This window comes from Erinaceus europaeus, chromosome 8 (assembly GCF_950295315.1).
Source record: "Erinaceus europaeus chromosome 8, mEriEur2.1, whole genome shotgun sequence".
NCBI classification, from domain to species: Eukaryota; Metazoa; Chordata; class Mammalia; order Eulipotyphla; family Erinaceidae; genus Erinaceus; species Erinaceus europaeus.
In genome coordinates, this window is record NC_080169.1 from 102,227,605 (window position 1) to 102,253,780 (window position 26,176).

At 38.1% G+C, this 26,176-nt stretch overlaps 1 protein-coding gene across 14 annotated transcripts in view; it reads left to right on the forward strand.

Moving 5' to 3' along the window:
- The window catches only part of MKLN1 (muskelin 1), a 439,788-nt gene that overhangs the window by 300,909 nt on the left and 112,703 nt on the right, over positions 1-26,176 (forward strand). For 13 of the 14 annotated variants that reach the window (XR_009551231.1, XR_009551232.1, XM_060196585.1 and 10 more), the window contains 3 exons: positions 12,681-12,750; positions 23,752-23,894; positions 25,342-25,430. Coding sequence is in view for 12 of the 14 variants with exons in the window: in XM_060196585.1 (XP_060052568.1) it covers positions 12,681-12,750; positions 23,752-23,894; positions 25,342-25,430 (302 nt within the window). In the remaining 2 variants the exon portion in view is untranslated. Of the gene's footprint in view, positions 1-6,875; positions 7,015-12,680; positions 12,751-23,751; positions 23,895-25,341; positions 25,431-26,176 lie in introns of all 14 variants that reach the window. The other variant, XM_060196578.1, reaches the window with a different exon arrangement.

Genomic DNA, 26,176 nt, shown 5'->3' on the forward strand with positions numbered 1-26,176 from the left:
GTCCTCTGTCTGGGAAAGTCAGGATGGCATCATGGTAGCATCTGGACCTTGGTGGCTGAAAAAGCATTAAGATATAAACTAGAACAAATTGTTTAATAGCAGGAACCTAAAGGCAAGAATGTAGCAGATGAGTTTTGGAAAAAGCTAGTAGGTCTATTTTAGGTATATTCCAAGGGGCCCGTGGCTTTACTAATTTTTGTCTGAGCTCGACAGCTAACATGCAAGTGAACTAGAATATTTTTTTAATGATATAGAGAAAATGTTTCAAGTATCAGTTTGCATGCTTATGCATATGGAGAAGACTGGAAGGAAATGTACCAATGCCTTAGTAGTGATGATCTGTGGGTTGTACTAATTGGGTTGATTTAAATTTTTCCCCTCTTCCTTGAGTACTGCCTGAAGATTTAAATTGTATTTCATTTCAACAAATAAATTTTACTTAACAGGATTAGAAGGTGTGTGTGTGTGTGTGTGTGTGTGTGTGTGTGTGTGTGTGTGTGTGTGTGTGTGTGATTGCTTTCTTGCATGAGGATAAACACAAGTTATAAAGACTTTAGATTCCATTTTAGTGAATTTTGATTTTATTTTTTGGAAACCAAGAAACCATCAAAAGATTTTAAGTAGAAAAGCTATGTGAATATAGTCTGTGTCTTACACTTTCAATTTTTAAACACTCTGAAGACCTAGAGATGTCAATTTTTAGTAACTAGTTTTTAGCAGCGATCTTCAAATTGGGATATGTTTCTGTCTATGGAATATATAGATATTTAAAGGACACATAGGCTGTTATTGTGTATTCCCTCTTAAAACTGATCAACTTGCCTATGGTTGAGGCCTTTGCTACCTAAAACTATTACCCATTCATCAGCATCATTCCTATTGCTAGACATTTGTCCAAAATGGGGAATAACCCCATTCTAAACCTATCATAACCTGCATTTAAAAAATCACTAAACCCCATTCTAACCCCCTTCTAAACCTGTCATAACCTACATTTTTAAAAAATCACTTTATTGAGCAAATATTGATTTATAGGGTTGTTATCACAGTTCTACATCTCCCCAGTATGGGAGCTACATACCTCACTTTCTAGCATATCATTGTCTTCTAGTGTCTTCTACCGTTGGGTATTGAATTCCCCACACCACTTAACCCTCCCCTTGGCCCTTCTCTTCACGCCCTCCGGCCCCCACTCTGTGGATATGCTATGAAAGACATTAAAGTTTCATCCTATATTATCCTTTGACTTCTTAGGTCCCACCTATGAGTAAGATTATCTGAGTTTCCTTTTGCTTATCTCAATTAACATCATTCTTTCCATTTCATCCACATTGTGTAAACAAGATTTCATTGTTTCTTACAGCTGAGTAATATTGTATTATGTTAATATATTACAGCTTTCAAAACCATTCATCTATTGTCGGACACTTGGGTTGTCCCAAATTTTGGGTATCAACAAATAGCACTGCTGTGAAAACAAGTGTGTATATATATTTTTAAACAAGTGTTTTGTTTGTTTTTGTTCTTTGGGTTATGACCTGCATTTAAAAGTTTTTTCTAGTGATTTGCCTTTATTTTCAAGACTTTTAACCATCTTACCAGCTTATCTCATTACAAAAGAATTATGTCTATTACTGTGGAGTGCAAACATCTCAAGGATAAGGAGCAATTCTAAAAATTGGTTTTGCAGTCATGAAAGTGAAGGACAAAAAACAAATTTTTTTCTGGGGGCCAAATCATATGGCAGACTATCAGCGATTGTATGCCTTTGCCTCCACATAAAGCCACAGAATATATGAGAGCCCCCACGTAGAAATGGGGGTCAGTCTCAAATGAGCTTTACTGCAAAGGATAAAAGCCTGTGCATTTTCACCATACTTTACGGTTTTACTTTCCTTTCATAAAGGGAAGAACACACGTCAGGCCTGTGAAAAGTTGCATAATGTTGATGATGACAATGCATTACAAGAGCCTCAGTGCCAGTGATGGTCCACCAAGTTCCGTGCTGGTGACTCCTTGGTCAGGGAGGTCCACTGAGGTTCATGATTACAAAATACAGGCATCAAATGAGTCAAACCCTGGCCTCTTTCTCTGGCAGTGCATTAAAAAGAAATTTCTGTGAGAGAAATTTAGATAGAAATAAGACTACATATTTTTTGACTGTATAGGAAAAATACATATTTTTAAAAAATAAATGACAGTATTGTTTATGATATTGGTGCTTTTGAAATAACACATATAACAGCTTTATTTAAAATAATACTAAAGTTCAATGAACACTACAACCTTTGCAATCATAAGATACAGAAAATTTTGCTTGCCTAAGGTTATCCATGGACTTTCAAAGACTGTTTAAGGGATTATTTGAACAAAAGTGCTTGAGTGCCACTTACTGATTGTGGCAGATCTCATTTTTTTTGTTGGCACCTTCAAATTTATTCAGGAGCTTTTAAGAAATCCAGTGACTTCAGGTCATAAAATAATCTATTCTTTGGATGTAGGCCCAGGATACTACTAGAGATATATTAAAGGTTCATAGTTGATATTTTTAATTATGTACATACACATCTATTTCTGTAGTTCTATAATATATATGTGCTGAAGTATCGAACAGCAAGAAGGAAGGAGAAATATCAGTGAAAAGTTGAGATGTGGAATCTAGCATTGACCCAGAAGGCCCCTACTCTCACTTTCATTATACATAACTTGGATTTGGTGGGTGAGACATGGGCTGGATTTCAGCTTTTATTCCTCAGTGAAATCTTCTTGTGCAAAGTACAGCCTGCACTGTGCAGCTATGTATGTGGCAGCCCTGCACCAACAGCCTAATGTCAGATCCAACAAAATACTGGAACAAAGTCGAGAAGGAAGACATTGTAAATAGGAGAACGTTTTCTGAGCTAAGAGATTCAAGTCATTGACTTGCAAGTCCTGCAAAATACCAAGGGGAAAAAAAAAAAAAGGAAAAGGGAAAGAAAAAGAAGGAAGGAAGGGATAGAGAGACAAAAGACAGAAAAATACCCACAACTTGTACACATTCTAGAGAAGCTCCTTGCATAGATGCATAAAGCAAGCAGTGTGGAAGCCACATGCGCTGCAGGAACAGGATGGGGTACCGGGAAAGAGACTGCCCTTCATGAAACAACTGGAGAAGCTGCTTAGACTGTAGGTGTCCTCTGGGCAAGCATACTGGACCAAGAAGCAGAAAGACTTTAATTCCTGAGATGAGCTCCCCTTCTACTGACAAAGCTTACTGTGCCAGCTGGCAAAAGGAAATTTTCAGGGCCCAAATTCATTTTCAAAGTTGGCAGAAAAGGAAAGTTGAGAGGTGGACATCCATTAAGTCCATAATTGGCACACTTACACTTCACTTTTTGCTGTGATTTTTAAATGGTTCGTTCTCTCAGCATTTCATTTATGTTTAAACTGGTTAAGTCTACCACCCAGTGTCTGAAGTGTTCTTCTTTCACATCACCTGATGAACCACTGTTGTTTCAGTTGAACGAACACTCCTGGGGGGGGGGGGGATTGGTTTTATTTTCTATTCATTATTGTGAAATGTAGGAAAATGCAATAAAAGTTTAAAATTTACAGGAATGGACACTGAGCTATAAAGATGACTGTGTGCTTTGAAAGAAAGCAAATGTTGGCCAATATCTAGAGTGTGTTGGTTGACCAGTAGCTTGGGCTGTTTGTTATACTTTGAAGAGTCTTTATTGAGAATTACAGGATGTCAAATAGGAAGTCAGCAGTATACTATCACCTAGAGCAAAACTCAAGTCAGCTCATTATTAGCAAGCCCTTGCAAACGTTTGAGCTTGCAGCAATTATCTCTATGGAATCAAGCACTGTGGGAATACATACCTATGTATATATTCCACAAATGAAACCCAACAACCACTGGCAAAAGATGATGGCAACAAATTAAATAAGCCAAAAAGCAAACTGGATGGCTAGCAAAGTAAAAATAAATAAATATAGAAAAATATGTCCAGATATTGATTAAAAAATAGCTCTCAATTGCTGAGTGTATCAGAAGGCTTGAATCAAATGGTCTCCTATGAAATTAAAACTAGTCCTTTAGGGAGTCGGGCTGTAGCACGGCGGGTTAAGCGCAGGTGGCGCAAAGCACAAGGACCGGCATAAGGACCTGGGTTCCAGCCCTGGCTCCCCACCTTCAGGGGAGTTGCTTCACAAGTGGTGAAGCAGGTCTGCAGGTGTCTTATCTTTCTCTGCCCCTCTCTGTCTTCCCCCTCCTCTCTCCATTTCCCTCTGTCCTATCCAACAACGATGACAACAATAACTACAACAATAAAACAACAAAGGTAACAAAAGGGAATAAATAAATAAATAAATATTTAAAAAAATTAAAAAACTAGTCCTTCAGAATACAAATCAAAGAATTATTTACTTATTTTGGATAGAGACAGAGAAATTGAGAGGGGGGAAGATTAGAAGGGAGAGAGACAGAGACATCTGCAGACCTGCAGGTAAGGACTGGGGGCTTGAACCTGGGTCCTTGTGCATTGTAATGTGTGTGCTCAACCCAGTACATTTCCTCCAGACCTGGAAATCTTTATCTCTTTCATCTACTTTCAGAAAGAAAGTTTATGTCTTTTCAATGAATTAGTCCGTTTCAATTACAATTAAATAGATTTGTATGTAATACTCATTTTATAATCCTTTTAATAAACAAATGATAAGGTTGATCCTCTTTCATTTCTGATATTAGTAATTTGTTAAACAGCTTAACAATAAACCATAAGTCTTGGACCAACTAGATATTAGTAATTTGTATCTTGCTTTTTATTGGTTGTGTAGCTAACATTTGGTAAATGTTACTTTTTGAGCTAGAGAAGAATGTGTATTATCCTCTTGGATAAAGTATTCAGTAAATGTTAATTAGATCCACTTGACTGATGGTGCTGTTTAGTTCTGTTATATCTGTGTTCAGTTTCTGTCTGCTAGACCTGTCTGTTATTGATAGAGGAATGTTGATGTATTCAGTTATAATAGTGAATTTGTCTGTTTATTCTGGTAAGTCTATCAATTTTCCCCTCATGTATTTTGACACTTTATGTGCAGTCACATTCAAGACTGTTATGTCTTCTGGGAGAATTGGCACTTTTTTCTCCAATATATAATGCAGTTCTTTAACCCTGGTGATTTTACTTGTTCTTAAGAACTGGAATAATATTGTTACTCTATTTTTTAAAAATGTATTTGATTGTCTTGGTTTTGCAGTTGGTTTGTTTAAACCATGTAAATTTAAATAGTTTGTTGATATAGTTATATTTATAATTTTTCATATTTGTAACTTTTTTATTATCTTTGTTCTTTGGTTCTTATTTTCTTCTTTTTCCCCCACCTCAGACTTGAAGTGAAAACTTATGATTTCATTTATTTCTTAAGCATAGCAATCATACTTCTTTTAATGTTTTTGGTGGTTGTTCCAGAGTTGTAGTATTCATTTACAACTTACCTATTATAGCTTTAAGTAACAATATGCCACTCTACAAGCAGTTCAGTGTCTTGTACCAAAATATTCCCAGCTCCTGCCTTCTAGTCTATATAAGATCACTCTCATTCATTCAACTTTTTCATATAGTCTAATCGCCTGATGTGTTGCTGGTATTAATTACTTTGAGCTAAGTACAAACAGACAAACAAATAAAACCCCCCACAAGTTTTTTCCTTTGTTTTTATTTAATCGTTTACTTAGAAGAAGGTCCTTTTTGTTTAGATTCAGGTTTCTCCTCATGTCACTTTTCTTCAAAGAACTTTTGATATTTATGCAAGGCAGAACTATTGGTGACAAACTTCCTCAGTTTTTGTTATTTATTTATTTATTTATTCACTCATTCATTCATTCATTCTGCAAGAACAGTGTTCAGCTCTGGCTTCTTATGGTGCCAGAAACTGAACCTGGAACCTCTGAGCTTCAGGTATAGAAGTCTGTTGTGTAATCACGGCACTATTTCCCCAACTGTAATATTCTTTAAAATACGTACTTTTTCCTCTTTCAATTTAGAAACCAAATGTCGGCTTACTCTTCCCATACCACATTGCCCTTCCGTCTTGTATCTTCTCTACCTTTCTCATTTTTCCCCCCTTTAAGGTTAATCAGTTATTTTGAGTTTTGGCAAAAAAAAAAAAATTTCATATCTTGTATCTTGTTCTGATGCTTGCTAGTTTTATTTAGAATGTTTTGTCCTCACCTTTTAAGCATCATTTTTCACTTTTCTGGTGGAAGTCAGGTAGGAGGTAGTGGAAACTCACGTAATTCAACCTTTTTGTTTGAGATTTTTATGTTTGTTACCAGAGGCTTGGGTTTTGTCCAGTGTCCTTTCCCTCCTCCCTGCTTTCTTTGAGTTTCCTCCAGAAGTTCTTACATCTCTCTTACTTGCCATTTGTTATTTCTTGTACAAGACCCTTGTGATGGTAAGGTATGAGGGGCGAGTGTTCTCTAATTTAATTAATTCATTTTGTTACCAGGGTTATCACTGGGGCTCTGCCTATATGATGATTCCCCGTCTGCTGGTGGCCATTTTTTTCCCTTCTTATTTTTTATATTTTATTTATTTATTTTCCTTTTTGTTGCCCTTGTTTTATTGTTGTAGTTATTATTGTTGTTATTGATGTCGTCATAGTTAGATAGGACAGAGAGAAATGGAGAGAGATGGGGAAGACAGAGGGGGAGAGAAAGACACCTGCAGACCTGCTTCACCGCCTGTGAAGCGATTCTCCTGCAGGTGGGGAGCCTGGGGCTGGAACTGGGATCCTGATGCTGGTGATGTTGGTCCTTGCCCTTCGCGCCACGTGCGCTTAACCCGTTGCGCTACCGCCTGACTCCCTCCTTTCTTTTATTCTTACAGAGAGAGAAATAGGGAGAGAGAAGGAAGGGAGACAAAGAGACCAGCAATACAGCTTCACTGCCTGTCAAGCTTACCCCTTCAGGTGGGGAGCAGGCTTGAACTGGGGTCCTTGTACTTGATAATGTATGTGCTCTGCCAGGTGCGTCACTTTTTTTTTTTTTTAGTTATATATATATATATATATATATATATAAAACTAAAAATATATATATATTTCCCTTTTGTTGACGTTTTTATTGTTTTTTTATTGTTCTTGTCATTGTTGGATAGGACAGAGAGAAATGGAGAGAGGAGGGGAAGACGGGGAGAGAAAGACACCTGCAGACCTGCTTCACCACTTGTGAAGCAACTCCCCTGAAGGTGGGGAGCCAGGGCTTGAACCGGGGTCCTTATGCTGGTCCTTGTGCTTTGCGCCACCTGCGCTTAACCCGCTGCGCTACCACCTGACTCCCTGAAGGACTAGTTTTAATTTCATAGGAGACCATTTGATTCAAGCCTTCTGATAAACTCAGCAGTTGAGAGCTATTTATTATTGTTGTTGTTGTTACTGGATAGGACAGAGAGAAATGGAGAGAGGAGGGGGAGAGAAAGACACCAGCAGACCTGCTTCACTGCCTGTGAAGCGACGCCCCTGCAGGTGGGGAGCGGGCCTCGAACCGGGATCCTTATGCCAGTCCTTGCGCTTTGCGCCACGTGTGCTTAACCGCTATGCTGCCGCTCAACTCCCAGGTGCGTCACTTCTAGGCCTGCATTCTCTTAATGTTATAATTAAATTCCGTCTTTCACAGGACTGCCCTGAATGCCCTTCTGAAGTGGTTCTTAGCTTTTCTACTGCCCTAGCCTCTATGTGAAAAAGAAAGTCGGAGAAAAATTGGCCAATTGTTTTTCCCAGAGTAGGATAAGTTTCTGGTCAAATAATTGTCTTTGGAAGACTGGCCTTCATTATGAAGAATGGTATCTTAAAATATTACTGGAGGTATCTTAAAATATTACTTTTCACTTCTGTTTCAGACAGGAGTTTTTCTTTACTGGAAGTAAAACTCGCAGAACTATGTCCCAGGAGTTTCCAACACTCAAGCTAGTCTACATTTCTACTTCCAGAAATTTTCAAAATGGCCACTTAATTTTTCCTGCCAGTTCTTGGCTGCAGTGACATCTGCTTCAGTTAAGCTGCTCTCAGCTGTTTTTCTGTCTTGAAAACTTTCTCTCCATTTTATAGGGTGGTGGTTTCCCCAGTGATTTCAGCATTTTGAGCACTTTAAGAAAAGTTGATTTTCAGATAGTTCAGCATTTGTCTTGTCTAGATGGGGTGATAGACAACCCCCAAGTTCTTTTAACCTTTTACACCTGAGTTTGGAAGTCCCTTTGTTTTCAGGTCTGAAATTTTATTGGCTGATACTTTCTTTAGAAGATTAGTGGAGGGGAGTCGGGCTGTAGTGCAGCGGGTTAAGCGCAGGTGGCGCAAAGCACAAGGACCGGCATAAGGATCCCGGTTCGAACCCCGGCTCCCCACCTGCAGGGGAGTCGCTTCACAGGCGGTGAAGCAGGTCTGCTGGTGTCTGTCTTTCTCTCCCCCTCTCTGTCTTCCCCTCCCCTCCTCTCTCCATTTCTCTCTGTCCTATGCAACAACGATGACATCAATAACTACAACAATAAAACAACAAGGGCAACAAAAGGGAATAAATAAAAAATAAATATATATATAAAAAAAAAGATTAGTGGAGTGGTGATAGTCACCTTTGTCCTTATTTTTGGCAGAAATACTTGCACTGTTTAACTGTTAATAAGGTGCTGGCTTCTGGAGATGTTATGTAAAGATATATATTAGTTTTAGCGCTTATATTATGTCTGAATGTTGAACTTTGTTAAATTCTATTTTATTTTCTGTTTATTTCAGTTTCTCTTCAGGAGGGTCTTTGTCTTTCTAAATGTAAGAGATTGTTAGTGGGGTATTTCTGAACCTCCTCGAGTCTGTATTCAACTTTTTTTTTTTTTAAATATTCTCTGCCCCCATTCTTATATTTCCTGCCTTTACATTTATCACATTTGAATCTTTAAAGACATCTGACTGCTTTCATCTCTCAGATTTACTGGATAAGATTTTTATTGCTATGGCTTTGAATTTGGTGCTACCATTGTGAGGAACTGACTTGTCTCTTATGTGAATGACTCCTAATTAGTGCAATTTTTCTCAGAAAGTTCCATTTTGACCACTCCAAACAAAAGAACTCTCTGTCTTATCTGAGTTCGCAATTTTTTTTTTTTGTAGCACATTTCAGTCTTTATCTTCTTTTTAACTTGTACTCTCACAAGTGTATCTCTAGAACTTATTGCAAGACTTATACAAGACTTGGTAAACATTTTCCTGTGTGAAACTGGAAAATATTTGGTATGAAAATTGATAAATATTTGGAATTGAGCATACCTCTATAGTATGTATAGATGTTCTTTGGAAAAACTATAATTGTATATATATTCAAAATTGAGTTGAGTTTTTCTGCTTTGCATTTTAAAACTCTGGTTTCTCATTTTCTCTACTAGAGCGCTGCTCAGCTCTGGCGTATAGTGGTGTAGGCATTGAATCTGGGACATTAGAGCCTCAGGCATGAGAGTCTCTTTGCATAACCATTATGCTATCTACTCTGGTCCAGAACTCTAGTTTTTCACTGCATTTTTTTTTTCCTGTTTAATTTTACTCTATATGCAGTCATTTTATTTATTAAGAATAGATACAAATCCTTTTGGCCACAGGTACCCATTCTCATACTATTTTGGCATTACCCCAAGTAGAATGATCACCCCAAAATAGAAGCTCAGTTACAATCTGCAGATTGTGTGCTGTTACTGAGTGCTGTGTAGGAAGAGGATTATAGGCGATACGTTGAATGAACGATGTGAAGGCTTTTCAGAGAACTGGTGAATATTAACATGGCTTCATGAATAGTATTTCCTAGAGTTGTGTAATGCAGCTGGCCTGACCAGAGCCAGAAGTAACTGGAGACCAAGGCATTCTACCTTTTCCTCTATGCTGCAGATAAAGGAAGTAATGCTCTTAGGAGATTATGCGATCTGCTAAAGGTCACCCAAGGAATTAGTGTCCAAGCTGCCTGGTTTTATGATTCCTAGTGGAAGTTGATTTCTTCTTGTGTTATCACATCGTCTAGCAGGAAGACACAGGGTATTTTTTTTTGTTATTATCTATTTATTGGATAGAGACAGCCAGAAATCAAGAGGGTGATGAGAGGGAGAAAGACAGAGAGACACCTGCAGTACTGCTTCACCACTCGCAAAGCTTTCGTCCTGCAGGTGGGGACCGGGGGCTTGAACCTGGGTCCTTGCGCATTGTAATACATGAACCAGGTGCGCCAACACCCGGCCACTACTTAGGGTATTTTTAAATAATATTAAAATACATTATTTAAAAAGTTGAATTCTTTCTCATACTCTGCTCCGTTGACTTTTCTTCACATCAGAATTAAAGGTCATTTTTTAATATCCAAGACTCTCAGTGTAAAATTGAGTGGTTTTACCAACTATTCTTAGCAGCCATTAGCAAAAAAAAAAAAAAAAATCCTCAGTTTCCCCCAAATGCTACTTTTCACATTTACTCTATGACTTGTTTAGATTTCTTTCTTTCTTTTTTTTTCCTAACCAGAGCAGTTCTGGCTTATGGTGGTTCGGGAGCTTAAACCTGGGACTTTGGAGCCTCAGGCATGAGAGTGTGTTTTGCATAACTATTATGCTATCTACCTTCCACCCTTTAGATTTCTTTAGAGTCACAGTGTAAAAGGTATTGCCAAAATAAGGCTTAGGGTTTGGATATGTTTAAGCAGTCACAACAAAAATTTTGTGTTTTTTTTTTTAAACTTACTGACTTAAATTGAGCCCCAGATATTTAATATTTGTCTTCTCTAGTTTGTTCCTTGCACTTGATGGTAGTATATCGAAGTATAATATTAATACTTCTAAAATATGCAACTTGGGCACTTAATAGCTTGGGAAAAAGTTATTTTATTTGATAAGACAGAGAGGAATTGAGAGGGGAAGAAGTGATAGGGAAGGAGAGAGAAAGATCCCTGCTACTGCTTGTGAAGTCTACTTAGAATCTTGCTCATGGTAATGTGTGTACTCTACCGAGTACGCCATTGCCTGGCCACCCAGAATATACATTTTATACACTTTATTGGGGAAATTAAATTAACTTTTATGAAACTAGGAAGCCAATTTAATCCTTGACCCATCTCTTTTATCTTGACTAACCAAGGTTATTTTTCTCTGCATTATATATTTTAAATATATTTCAGAATTAAACTTAATTTAATCATAGTAGAATAAGCTTTTTTTTTTTTGCTGAACGTGCTTATCATTCTTTCAACACTAAATTGTGCAACTTTTTTTCTTGTCATTTAAAAATATATTTTTTTTCATGAAAGAAAAATACAGAGAGTAAGATACAGAGAGAAACCAGAGGTTGCTCAGCTCTGGTTTATGGTGGGGCCAGGGATTGAACCTAGGAACTCAGAGCCTCAGGCAGGAAAGGCTTTTATAACCATTATGCTGTCTCCCCAGCCTTTTTTTTGCTCATCATTTATACTTTTCCAGACAAAATGAAAATGATAACATCAGTCATGGAGTACCTAGAAGGTTGTTATGGCCACATTATTTTGGTTGCCAAACAGAAATTCCTGGCAACTGGAACAAAAAGCTGTCAGTCTTTGTTGTTTCATAGAGTTTCATCTGTTTTGTATTAGAAACATTCTTGTCTTAGTACTTATTAACTTATTCTTTCTCGATTTCTATTCTGTGTATCTTTTCTCTGATTGATTCCCTTTTTTCTTAAACTGTTGGGGTGGAGTGTATAAATTTTCATAGTGGACCATCTCTCTTCTTTGTGTTAGCTCACCCAATACCCGAGGTTAACTGTCCTGAGATATTGTAAAGAAAGTCACAGGTATAAAGCATCACTGCACGTTGCTCCTCCAGAGGCTGTCGATGGGCATTTCTGCTTATATCTTAGAGACAGAGGGAGAGAGGGAAAGATTACAGCACTGAAGTGGAGGCTAGGCTCGCATGACAAAGCTGGCGCACTATCTAGTTGAGCGAGCTGACCTAGCTTATCCTAGGTAGCCTGAACTGAGTGGGCCTGATAGAGAGTGGAGAAAGAAAGACTGCTTATGAAGCACCCCCCTGTGCAGGTGAGGAGTGGGTTCAGACCTTATTTACAGTCCCATTTGTTTTTAAGTTTACAGTTTACAGTGATGTGATCTTTCACTATTATTTATGTCAGTTCCTTTTTTCACCCACAATTTTGTTTTCGATGCTATGCTTATAAAAAGACCTTGATCCAAAGATTGATGATATAAACAGACTACACATATGTAATAATATATAAATACATGCAAAATATATGCTATACAATTGTACATAATATAGTGTTGTATATATAGCATTTTCTTTTTTGAGATTTTTTATTGCTTTTCTTTAAATTCCAGTGACGAATTCACTGTGTGAGTGTGTATGTGTGTTCATATACAAACAGATCACTTTGTTGCTAGGTGTGAAGTAGAATTATTTTTCTTGCTTTCCCTCTTTATTTAAAGTACTATCTTTATCATATTTCAAAACTTTCATAGACTAGAGGTTGTTTTTTTTAAATCTGTGCTTATTGTGTTTCATTTTCCTTTCTTGCCTAAGTTTCAGTATCATATGTCTCTAATTTCAGCATCTGGTAAATTATTCTTCTTTTTGAACATTTATGTTTACTTATCCTTTCAATTAATTTATATCATTTTTTTTTAACTTCAGGAACATTTTAGTGGATAAACCAAATGACCAGTCTTCCAGGTGGTCTTCAGAGAGCAACTATCCACCTCAGGTAAGACTGTATGTCACTCCCGATGTTATTCACAAGCCCAACTTTAAATGGACATCTAATTAATATCAGTTGTCTGGAATCCAGGATTTATTCATGCTTAGAAATTGTGATTTGGGGGAGTCGGGCGATTGCGCAGCGGGATAAGCGCACGTGGCGCAAAGCGCAAGGACCGACCTTAGGATCTGGGTTCGAGCCCCCAGCTCCCCACCTATAGGGGAGTCACTTCACAGGTGGTGAAGCAGGTCTGCAGGTGTCTTATCTTTTCTCTCCCCCTCTCTGTCTTCCCCTCCTCTCTCCATTTCTCTCTGTTCTATCTAACAACGAACAACATCAACAATGGCAATAATAACTGCAAATTCATGTGGGATTTAATGAAACTGGTTGTATTACTATCTCTCAGAGCATTTAAAGCCACTAATTCAGTTTTTTTTTTCCCTTGGTTGTTAATAATGTAAAACTTAATTTCTTGATACCTGTTAAGGTAAAATGTTAACTATAAAAAGAGACATGTTGGAAGTTGGGCAGTAGCGCAGCGGGTTAAGTGCAGGTGGTGTAAAACCGCAAGGACTGGTTTATGGATCCCAGTTCGAGGCCCCCGGCTCCCCACCTGCAGGGGAGTCGCTTCACAAGCGGTGAAGTGGGTCTGCAGGTGTGTCTATCTTTCTCCCCTTCTGTCTTCCCCTCCTCTCTCCATTTCTCTCTGTCCTATCTAACAACAATGATATCAGTAACAACAACAATAACTACAATAATAAGACAACAAAGGCAACAAAAGGGAATAAATAAATATTAAAAAAAAAGAGACTTGTTAAGATGTTGTTTCTGTTATGAGCAGTAATTGATCTGAGACTTAATTTGTCATGGATACAGATAACATGTAAAATGTTTTTCTCCATTGTACTCACAACCCAAATATTGGACTGTTGGAAGAAGTCATGAGACATTTTTGCGCAGGAAAACTTAGAAAAAGATGTCATGACTTTTCTGACAGCCCAATATAAAGGTAGGAAAAGGCAGATCTCAGAGTAGCAATATTGCTAGAAAAAAAAGAGTTGAAAGTAATTCCAGTTTTTATTCAGTTTTGTGAGGTAAATGTCTGTGTGGTAGACTGAGCATGCTTCTGGTGTCTAGATATGTAGCAATGTATTGTGCTCCTAATGGTTATGAGTTAACTTTAATCCTTGTTCTGAAAATTACTGACAGGGCTGACTCACAAAAGATATATGTACACATACATAAAAGCCCTGTTAATGTAAAGTGTCTTCATTCTCAGGTAAGCCTAAAACAGAAGAAATGCCGGTGTCTGTGTGTATTAGGGGTTGTAGGAGAGTTGGTCTAGCGCTTTGAAGAGAAGGATAAAGGGAAGATGAGAACCTGTGCCTGAGAGCTTTCAGCCACTTGATGGTCTTTGTTCACATTTGGTACTCGAACTCTCGATACCTGTCCATTCAGGAAGCCTCACAGTATGAGTTTCAAGTAGTTCTGGGTGAATAGACCTTTTAAAGTTCCCAGAAAAGTCTACACATCCTCTCTGAAGAAGGCTACTTTCAGCTCTAGGTCTCAGGTGGTGCTTACAAATCATGATTCAAGGAGGACAGGAGTGCTTACTTTAAAAAAAAAAAAAAAAAAAAAAAGCCAACTTGCTAGGAATTTATTTTTATTATAAATTTATTTTTCCTTAAATAAGAACTAGGACAAAACAGTAGACAGTAGAATCCTGTAGATGTAGGAACCAAAAGTACTAAAAGCTGCTGGAATTAAAGTGACCAAACATATTTAAAGAACTAGTGGATAGTCTGTAAGACATTTAAGAAATTGGAAACTTACTTGAACTAACAGTAGTTGAGGAAAAGATTCAACTGATGGAGCATAGGACTTACATGCCTAAGGTTTCTGCTGTTGACTCCTGGTACCACATGTGCTGGAATAGTGTCTTATTTTTAGGAAATGATTCAGCAGATTTATAGAAACTTCTGTAAATAAGAAACATAACAGTATTAATTTTGACCAGCCTACTTATATAGAAAAATATGAACTTGAAATATTGAAAGTATTTTTAAAGATATAATGGGTTGAAAATAAGATTGTAAAGAATAGTAGGACTGGGGCTGAGTAGTGGTGCACCTGGCTGAGGGCACATGTCACAATGCACAAGGATGCAGGTTTGAGCCCACTGGTCCCCACCTGCAGGGGAAAGCTTTGTGAGTGGTCAAACAGTGCTGCAGGTATCTCTGTGTCTTTCTCTCTCCTTTTTCCTCTTGATATCTGGCTGCCTCTAGTCAATAAATAAAGGTTAAAAACAGGAAGAGTAGCAGGACTAAGATTCAGCCACATATATGTTTATTGTAATAGTAAGCTATGACCTCACCTACTTACCACAAAACACTTAATTTGATACTCAGGATATAGAAATTAGTTCTGTTTAATTTTGGATAAGGAGAAACCTCATTTCATGGAATGTTAGCATATAAAGTTAGTGTGGCAATTGCCTATAATTCTCTATATTTCTTTTTACTAATTCTGAATTCTTCACATGACCATAGGGTAAATTGTGAAGGTAGAGAGCATGCGCTGGGTACCTTACTGCCCTAGAATGATGCAGGTTTCCTAGTGTGTTTTGGTTATGCATGTAGCTAATTCCCAAACCTAGTCATTCGGCTCTTTAAAGTTGCCATGATCGCTGCATCAGTGAGTGTGAACCATTACTCCTGAGGACATATGTATTAGATTCCTGTGTGCCTTTCGATCACAACATTTTCATTAACCTGTCAATACATAACTTCTTTTGTGTGTGTTTCTATTTAGAAACCGTGTATGTATGTGTATGCATTGAGCTTACAGCCAAATAACAGCACTAAGTCAGTCATGCTTATTTATACACATACTGTCTCTGTAAGGCATATCACAGTCTCCTTACAGTTTTGAAATACTGGACAGCACTTAAGCACTGATTTGGGGAGTCATTTTAGACAGCAAAAATACCAATATGAAGCACAAAATATAAGAAAATGTGACACAAAATAGAAAAAGACCACTTATTATGCGTAGAGTTAAAACCAGAAAACAAAACATCCCTTGTTGGACCTCAGCAGGGAGAGTGTGCTTCCCGTGACTCAAGATTGCTGCTCTACACTTATCTGAAAGTAATTGTGAAAGTCATTATTACGTGTAACAAGTAAATTTGAATAGATGAATTTGCAGATACTGAATTATTCAGTAGGAAGGAGTGTCCCTGTACTGTAACAAATAATTCACTTACCATATCTTGAACTTGTTTGAGAAGAGGCAGTCAGAGAATGCTCTGAAATATCAGAAGTCATTGTGATGAAAATTTAGGTCTTGATGTTCTTTTCTAGAATCCTCTTTGAGCATACTGTGATTTTGTTTGGTTAACTGTTTCCTTAGGTTTTAGCTACTGGACACAACTTGTGTAAGGGGGGTGGTTTACATAGCTATAAAAGAGGGGCATTTTAGCATCACACTGACAATTATACAAAGTGACATGAGGGAGAAAGCAGAAAAATCTAATGTCTGAAAATGAAAGTAGCACACCTGGGAGTTCTGTACTGTGAGGGCAGCCAGTCCGGTCTAGACAGTGCTGTTCAGTGAACTTCTTGTGGTGACGTAAACATTCCATATTCTGCAGTGTCTGATAAGTGGCTATCAGAACTTCAAATGAGGCTGATGCAACTGAGGAACACAATTTAATTTAATTTTAATTAGTTTAGATAGAACAGTCCTACCTAGGAGTCGGGTGGTTGTGAAGCGGGTTAAGTGCAGAGACTGGCACAAGGATCCTGGTTAGAGCCCCCGGCTCCCCACCTATAGGGGAGGTTGCTTCACAAGCGGTGAAGCAGGTCTACAGGTGTCTATCTTTCTCTCCCCCTCTCTGTCTTCCTCTCCTCTCTACATTTCTCTCTGTCCTGTCTAACAACAGTGACATCAGTAACTACAACAATAAAACAAGGGCAATAAAAGGGAATAAACAAATAAATAAGTATTAAAAAAAAACCTTTAAACAGCCCTAGGTAGCTGGTGGCTGTGGTTTAGACTGCACACACCTAAGGCATCATTGTCACTCGAATGACGCTCCATAGTGCATCACGTACTGAAGCATTTTCAGTAGATAGAAAAGTGGAAATCAAAAGCCTGTCAGTTGCTGCTTTCCCAGAGTGAGAAAGGACATGGTGTGCATATGTGGGTGTGTTCTATGTGGTGTGCGGTGTTTTGAGAATGGGGCCCTCGAGCAGACGATGCCTCAAGATTTCTCTCTAAAGCTCAACTTGGTGGGTGAAGGGGTAGGTAGAACTTAGTAAACCTGAGAGCAGTTCTGCACTGTCTATGTTTAGCAGCCTTGCATCCCTGAGCAAAATCCCACCCGGCAGTGGTGGATAACTGTTTCGATGTACTGCTAGGGTTTTCCTTAGAATCTTGGCATCTCTGGTCATCAGGGTTATTGGCCTGTAGTTTGTTTTGGTTGTATATCTTGTTTGCTTTTGCTATCGGGGTGATGCTGGCTTCATAGAAGGTGGAAGAAAGTGTCCCTGTGTCTTCAATATTTTGGCAGAGCCTGTCAAGTAGAGGTGTTAGCTCTTCCATGAAGGTTTTGTAGAATGCATGTTAAATCTGCCAGGGCCTAGACTTTTGTTGTTGGAAAGGCTTTTGGTAACTGCTTCAGTTTTTTTGTTTGTAATTAGTCTGCTCATGTTTTCTATGTCCTCCTGGCTCAGTCTTGGGAGGTTGTATGCCTCAGGGAACATAACCTCTTCTTCCAGGTTCTCTAGTTTGGTGGCATATAATTGTTCATAAAAACCTTGCCTGGGAGCCAGGCGGTGGCACAGCAGGTTAAGTGCACATGGCACGAAGATCATTAAGGTTCGAGGACCCCCACCCCCACCTGCAGGGGGTTTGTTTCACAGGTAGTGAAGCAGGTCTGTGGGTGTTTATCTTTCTCTCCCCCTCTCTGTATTCTCGATTTCTTTCTGTCGTATCCAACAGCAACGACAGCAATAACAAAAACAACGATAAACAACAAGGGCAACAAAAGGGAAAAAATAAAAATAAATAAATTAAAAAAAAACGGGGCCAGATGGTGGTGCACCTGGTCAAGTGCACATGTTGTAGTGCACAAGGACCCAGGTTCGAGTCCCTGGTCCCCACCTGCAGGGGGATAGCTTTGCAGGTGGTGAAGCAGAGCTGCAGGTGTCTCTCTGTCTCTCTCCCTAACCCCCCCCCTCTCAATTTCTGGCTATCTCTATCCAATAAATAAATAAAGGTAATAAAATTTTTTTAAATGTTATATATTAAAAACAAAACAAAACCCTTGCCTGATGCTCTGGATTGCTATGGGGTCTGTTGTGATCTTCATTTGTTGTTCAGGTACTGAAAGGCCTCTCTTTTTTTGTTGGTTGGCCAGTAATTCCGCTTTTTATTAAAAATAGCTTATCTACGTTGCTCAGTTTCCCTTGAGCAATTCCCTAGAATAAATGAGATGGTTATGGCTTTAAAATTTAATTTTCACTTCACTTCTTTACTCTTCCTCCCTCCTCTTCCTTCTCCTCCTTTCCTCTTCTACTTCTCCCCTTCCTTCTCCTCCTCTGTTTTTAATCAGAGCACTAATTAGCTCTGATTGTGGTGCCAAGTACTGAACCTGGAACTTCTAGTAACTCAGGCTCATTTCTCTACCCTTCTTTAAGGTTTGTCAAAACAGACCCACCCAAATAAAATTTTTGCTCTTTATATTCTAAAATTTAGTACTAGACTATTATTCAACTGTATTGGAAGTATTCTCATTGGAACATTATTCTAATTCTTAATTAACTTTCATTGTAAATTTTAAAATCTCTTATGGAGATAGACCAGAGCACCACTTAACCATTTATTATATTTTATTTATTTTAATGAGCGAGATACAGAGGAAGGAGTGGGTGAGGAGTGAGTGTTAAAGAACTGCTCAACTCTGGCTAATGATGATGCTGGGGATTGAACCTGGAGCCTTGGAAGCTCAGGCTTGAAAGTATTATGCATAACCATTATGCTGTTTCCCCAGCACTCACTTCACCATATAAAGCAGTGTTAGGGATTGAACTTAAGGGCCTCACACATACTGCTGAGCTTCTCCTTGGCCCTGACAGTAAAATTTAAAACCATCTGTGGTGTTGTGATTTTACCATTATTCTCATTGTGAAGGGTTCCTGTGTCTGAGTTTCTGTTGTTACATAACAAACCACAAGCTGAATATTGGAATAACTCTTAATTCTGTAGCTACTACAGAACCACAGGGCCAGCACAGCTCAATGGCTTCTTTGCCTAGGGTGTTACAGGGCTAAATTCAAGGTGTTGCCTGGGCTTTTACTGGTGGCTGTGAATAAAATTGTTTTTTGAATTCAGTTGCTTTTGGTTATAGTACTTAAGTCCTTTTTTTCTTGCAGCCTATCAGCTGAGAACTGTTCTTATCTTCTAGAGGCTGCTCACATTCCTTGCAAAAATGGTCCCTTTCCTTTTCAAGTCAGCATTGATGCAATGAATGTTTTTTGTGCTTTGCATTTATGACCTTTTCTCCCTGACCTCTTCCATTCAGATTTAAAAGCATTCATGAGGGCATGCCCACCTCAATATTCTTTTTTAATTAAAGTTAATTGAACTGATTTGGGACCTTCATTATTTACATCTGATTCCTTCAGGACACCTTGATAAGTGTTTGATTGAATATGTGGAAGGAGATTTTGTGTACAGCAGGGACCAGGAATTTGGGTAACCATCTTAGGGTTACACCTTCTGTTCTCCTCACCTTTTGTCTTATCTCACATTTGCCAAATTCAAGGTACAGGTATTGAATGGTTGCCACATATCATTGCTAGTGGATGGTGTTTGGGTAACATCAATGAAGAATATCAATGAGGACTCATCAGAGGATAAAATTGTCTGCCTTGCTAGAGCTCATAACTAGAGAAGAGGAAAAGCAGATAAATATATTTAAAATACAAACGGTGGAAAATGCTATTGCAGTAGTGCATTCCAGAGCTTTTGGTAACTTTTGCTTGCGTGATAGTTGTTCAAGAGGTGAAATAACTCTGAAAGCATTTTGACAGCGCCAAGATTGTTTGCCTAATAATTTAAACTTTTGCTTATTAACAAATAACTAAATACAGAAAGTGGATATTACCATTCTCTCCTGACTCTGATTGGGTTTTATTTTGTGACAAGGAAGAAAAGATACGGGGAAATCCTTGCCTCTTAATGATGTTTTATACACAGTATTTTTTCTACATATTATATAGGATTTGCCATTGACTCAGTGATCTAGGGCAAGGCTTTAGGGCTAGATTATATTCTTGTTTTGTTTCTAGATTTAAATTTTTGTATTAATTGGAAAACTCTTTTTCTCAAAGAGGTGGGTAGATGTAATGTTACTCTTAGTATTGATAGTATAGTGCCGGGCTAGTGTCACCGGAGAGACAGACTCTGGAACTCGTGGCTGACTGGGAATGTAATGCAATTTTCTTTATTGATCAGATACACTGCCTTTTATATATCTCTTTAAACGGCAGTGGCAAGTGGGAAAAGGAAATGGCTAGGAGAGGTGGTAGAGCAAAAAAAGAGCACGAACATAGAAAGCTTCCATAGCAGCTGTTGCGAAGGTTCTAACCAATGGGACTAACCCAATACCCTTCAGGCAGGGCAGGTCTCAGGCAAAACAGTGATTATGTAAATAGACCACAGCATCAAGCAATGCAGGGGACTTGGCGTAATGACCAACAGTATAGTATTCTTATCAACAACAAAAAAATTTTAATGGAAGCATTTATTTTGTAGCTGTCATAAGCTCTGGGGATCCCTTTCTATTTTTGTGTTATAGTTGCTTATGTGCATTTTCTTTAATTACAAGGCTCCTGGAAAGTCACACTTTATTTATGAATTTTTATATTTTCCTTCCAATGGTGTTTGCAAAGCTGAGATTTTTGTGTTTGCTTTGGTAAATAGTATGTATCATGTAGAAAATAAATGTGGTTCAGGAAATGTAAATGGCAGATTACAGTCTACGTTAAATGTTTAAGAATATTTGTGCACACAGATTACATTGAAAATATATTTACAAATCATTGAAATACAAATATTATTCTTTTTCTTGATGTTTATTGTTTTTTTCACATGGCTCCTACATTGTCAGTACATAAATGCTTCTTAGGTTGTTTAGCTCTAATTAATTAATGGAGCTGTGAGTATTCCTTTTGGCCTGGGATGCTGTACTAGTTATCAGTTGCATTGTGACAAATTGCCCAGAAACTAAGCAGTTAAAAACCACAAGGCTTTTTTATTTTGCACTAGTACAGAAGAGCAGGAACTTTAGAGTGGGTGGGTTGGTGGTTTTGACAAGGGTCTTTTGAGGTTGACCAGTATAATTATTTGAAGGCTTGAGGTTAGAGGATCCACTTTCCTGGTTCTCTGGCTTGTATCTCATGAGATTTTTATAGTCTTTTCTCTGATTTATAGCTGTATTCTTTTGAAGTGTCTATTTTCTTTCAAAATTGTATTTTATGAGAGATGGAGAGAAAGAGAAAGGCTTAGTTAATAGAGCACTGTTTGGCATTGGGGATTGAGACTGCCACCTTTGGGGCCTCTAGCATGTCAGTCCTTTGGTCTAATGATGAGCTATTTCTCTGATCCTGCGGCCATGTTCCTAAGGAACATTATATTGGCCAAAATCATATCATCACACTTCCTACTTTGATTCAAATGTAAAGAATTGTTAACAACAGGAGTTAGGTGGTAGCGCAGCGGGTTAAGCACAGGTGGCACAAAGCACAAGGACTGGCAGAAGGATCCCGGTTCAAGCCCGGGTCTTGAGCCGTGGCACACTGGGTTAATCCCAAGTAGTACAAAGTGCAAGGATCCAGGTTCAAGACCCCGGCTTCCCACCTGCAAGGGAGTCCCTTCACAGGTGGTGAAGCAGGTCTGCAGGTGTGTCTATCTTTCTCTCCCCCTGTCTTCCCCTCCTCTCTTTATTTCTCTCTGTCCTATCCAACAATGACATCAATAATAACTACAACAGTAAACAAGGACAACAAAAGGGGATAAATGAATATATAAAAAAATTTAAAAAAATGGTTGACACAAGAGTAGCAATCTCAACTTTTCTGTGGCTCCTTATGTAAGCAGTACATTAATCTTAAATAGTCATACTATATAACAGTGGCTAAAACTTTGGCTTTAGAGTTGGTGAATTAGTAAGTATCCTTTTAGCAGCGAGTAACAGGAGATCATATCCCAGTGAGCTAAGCAAATAGAGTTGCGCACACGAAACAGGTCAGTGGAGTGACTCACTGAGGGCTATCTCTGAGATTCTTGATCTTTTTCCTTTGCTGTACAGAGGTTGTTGCAGCTGTGAATGTTCAAATAACAAAGAGGCAGGATTTGCTTCTGAAAGTAGAGATCCCACAGCAAGCTGCTGCTTACATTTCATTGACCAGGATTTTGTTATTTATCCACTGTTGGCTGGGAGCAATGGGTCAGAACTCAAGGTTGGGACAAACAACAGTGTCATCTAGTGCCAGAGTGACTCCTTTTCAGTCTCAGCTCTGCGAACCTGGATCCTCATGCCTGGTAATGTGTACTCTACCAGCTGTGCCACTGCCCATCCCTGTTCTCTGTTCATTTAAAAATTAGATAGTTGATCTTTGTTATACTGAGTTAAAAGGATTTTTTTAATATTCGGGATACTAATATATTATTTGAAAATATTTTCTCCTATTCTCTAGGCTGGTGTCACTTCCATGATAGTGCTTTAATTTTGTTGTTGTTGTTTGTTTTCAAAAGATAGGTGGTGGGTGGGGAGGGAGAAACCCCAGCACCAAAGCTTACTTCAGTGTGTTGGGTGCTGGGCTTGTACCTGGGTTGCATACTTGGCAAAGCAGTGCACTATCCAAGTGAGCTATTTTGCCAGCATGGTAGTGCTTTCTGATGCACAAAAGTTTTCAGTGATTTTTACTTTTTTGAGAGAGAAAGGAGTGCATCATCTGTCATTTCCTGTGGTGCCAGGAACTGAACCCAGGTTTTGCATATAACCTTCCTCTGAAGCAGCTCCCATGTTTTAGTTCTGATATGAGATTCGTCTTACATGTTGTTTCATGCAAGTTTGGTGTGACATCAAAGAATTCACTGTCAAATTCAAAGTCATGAAGATTTGCCCCTATTTTCTTCCCAGTTTTATAGTATTAGCACTTATGCTTAAGTGTTAGGTGCCACACATATCAGTGTTGTTTTTTTTTTTTTTTTAAGTGTATGGTACAAAGTAGGGCACTGACTTAATTCTTATTATAAGGCATTAAACCTTTCCAACAAATAATCAGAATCTCTTCCTGGATAGCTCTTCTACCATGCATCCAACCAGTAGTAGTTTTCTTCAGATTTTGTGATTTAAATCAGTTTGCACAATGTAAAGTACCATCACTATCCTGCCCCATTTTCACTCGCTTGTAAATCTGCCCCATTTTTACTCACTTGTAATAGGAAAACAAGCTGTACTTGACATCTGTAGTAGGAAAAGGTTTTTACTACCATCATGTGTAGATAATAATTTTCTACTTTATGAGATTGGCGTGGTTAATTGCTAAAAATGAATTTGCTACTGAAGTAATTGCATGAAAATAGGCAGTTCTCATTATAATGTGAATAGGCTATTGCTTTTGTATCCACAAGTTGTTTTATTTGCTTATTCACACTCTGCTGTATGTTTTATTGAATGGTATTCCTTGATTACAAGTTCATTTCACCAGGTTTCCCCTTCACCCTTCTTCAGCTATGGTGTTGAGAAAGATCTAGTTTCCTAGGGTCTGTAAGGCTATAATAAACTGTTTTTAAACGTAGGAAAACAAAAATCTGTCAGCACAGGATAGATAGGATGAACTTTATAATTTTTTCTGTGAACTGTCCAGAATTTGAACTTTTAAAGTTGTCTATTTTAAACATAGAAGGGTATAATCTGGTTGTTTCTTCTTTTAGTACTTGATTCTGAAGCTTGAAAGACCTGCTATAGTTCAAAATATTACATTTGGGAAATATGAGAAAACACATGTCTGCAATTTAAAGAAATTCAAAGTTTTTGGTGGAATGAATGAAGAAAATATGACAGAACTATTGTCTAGGTAAGTCGTGATTGTGAGGAAATAAGATCTACATAAGCTGTACTTTTAATAATGAAATCTGCATGGTTTGCTCTTTCTCACTCTCTTTTTCATATTGTGCCTAGATTTCTTTAAGTCATCAGATATTAGTTAATCCCGAAACAGCTTGTGCAGTGGATAGAGTACCTGACTTGCAGGCATAAGGTTCTTAAGTTTTAATCCTTAGCATCAGATATGCTGGAATGTTGGTCTTTCAGTCTCTTAAGCAGACGAATCTTAAAATGTTACCATGTGGGGAGTTGGGCGGTAGCGTAGCGCAGCGGGTTAAGCGCAGGTGGCGCAAAGCACAAGGACCGGCCTCAGGATCCCCGTTCAAGCCCCCAGCTCTCCCCCTCTCTTCTGCCTTCCCCATTTCTCTCTGTTTTATCCAATAATGATGACATCAATAATAACTATAACAATAGAACAACAAAGGGAAACAAAAGGTAATAAATAAATCAATATTTTTAAAAATTTAAAAGAAAAAGAAATTTAAAAAAATGTTATCATGTGGGAGCCAGGTGGTGGTGCAATGGGTTAAAAGCGCACATGGTGCAAAGTGCAGAGACTGGCGAAAGGATCCTGGTTCGAGACCCTGGCTCCCTACCTGCAGGGGGTTCACTTCACAGGTGGTGAATCAGACCTGCAGGTGTCTATCTTTCTCTCTCCCTCTCTGTTTTTCCCTCCTCTCTTGATTTCTCTGTCCTATCCAACGAAAAGGACAGCAATCACAACAAAGACAATCACAACATAATAACAACAAAGACGACAACAAACAACAAAGCCAGCAAAGGGGGAAATGTTATCATGTATTTTTTTTTTAATATTTACTTATTTATTCCCTTTTGTTGCCTTGTTGTTTTATTGTTGTAGTTATTGTTGTTATTGATGTCATTGTTGTTGTAGAGGACAGAGAGAATTGGAGAGAGGAGGGGAAGACAGAGAGGGGGAAGAGAGAGATAGACACCTGCAGACCTGCTTCACCACTTGTGAAGCAACTCCCCTGCAGGTGGGGAGCCGGGGGCTCAAGCTGGGATCCTTATGCCAGTCCTTGAGCTTTGCGCCACTGTGCTTAACCCGCTGTGCTACCACCTGACTCCCTATCATGTATTCTTTAGTGTTCAAATATGTTATGTTGCATTCGGTTATACATTAAGGATACTAGTTCCTATCATATATTTGTATACTCTGTAGTCACATGTTTAATTGACCGTGAACATGATTCATTAGCTTTCATAAACTTATAATGTAGACATGTGAATGTATTAGTTTTGGACCATATTCTATTTTAAACTATTACTTTACATTATTTTGAGCATATATTTTGAGCACCGGTTTTATGCTAAAATCGGAAAATGATACAAGTGTGTTTTACTGTGTTTATGAAATTATGAAGTCAGTTTTGAAAACCTTACTTTTTCCCCCATAGTGGATTAAAGAATGATTACAACAAAGAAACATTCACCTTGAAGCATAAAATTGACGAGCAGATGTTTCCTTGTCGATTCATTAAAATTGGTAAGGTTTTTAACATTCTTGAATAGAGATAAATTCTGAGAACCCCTGGGCAACAAAGTATAGCTTGTGGACTGAAACTTTCAGGCCTCCTGTTTTGTTAAAATAAACTCTTAGGGGTACTGTGGCATTCCGGCTATTCACACATGCTGCTTTTGAGCTAGCAAGGCAAAGATGAATAGTTGCAAGAAACTGCATATCCCCTATAGCCTGAAGTGTTTATTCCTAATCTGTCAAGGGTTGACCTGTTCATTTCATTGAATAAAATATTTCTGTTGGGCAAAAAGAATGCAGTAGTCTTATCAAGGCTACTTCTAAAGGGAAAGCTATTTTTAGAGTAGTTAGGATCTTAAGAGTGTTACTTTCTTTTATAACTGTAGTTACTGTTGTTATAACAAATAATTGTAGATAAAAACCCATTTTTGGTGAGAATTTACAAAGTATTAAAATTAAAAAGAAAAAAAAACAGAAGTAAACAGTCTCTCAAACTTTGTGGGAACTATAGTGGCTGTTATTGGGAGGTTGGGAACACAGGATATACCCTGTGATCTTGTCATCTTGTAAACCACTGTTCATCACAAATGAAAAATGACTTGGGAAAGAAAAAGATAATGAAATAAAAACTTATTATCATGCTCACTTCTCACAACCTTGTCACTCCTAAAGTTTTTGGGCAAATTTAATTCTTTTTTTTTTAAGTACTAATGAGTAATTCTTTTCTCAGTATGTATACCTAAGTCTACATAATA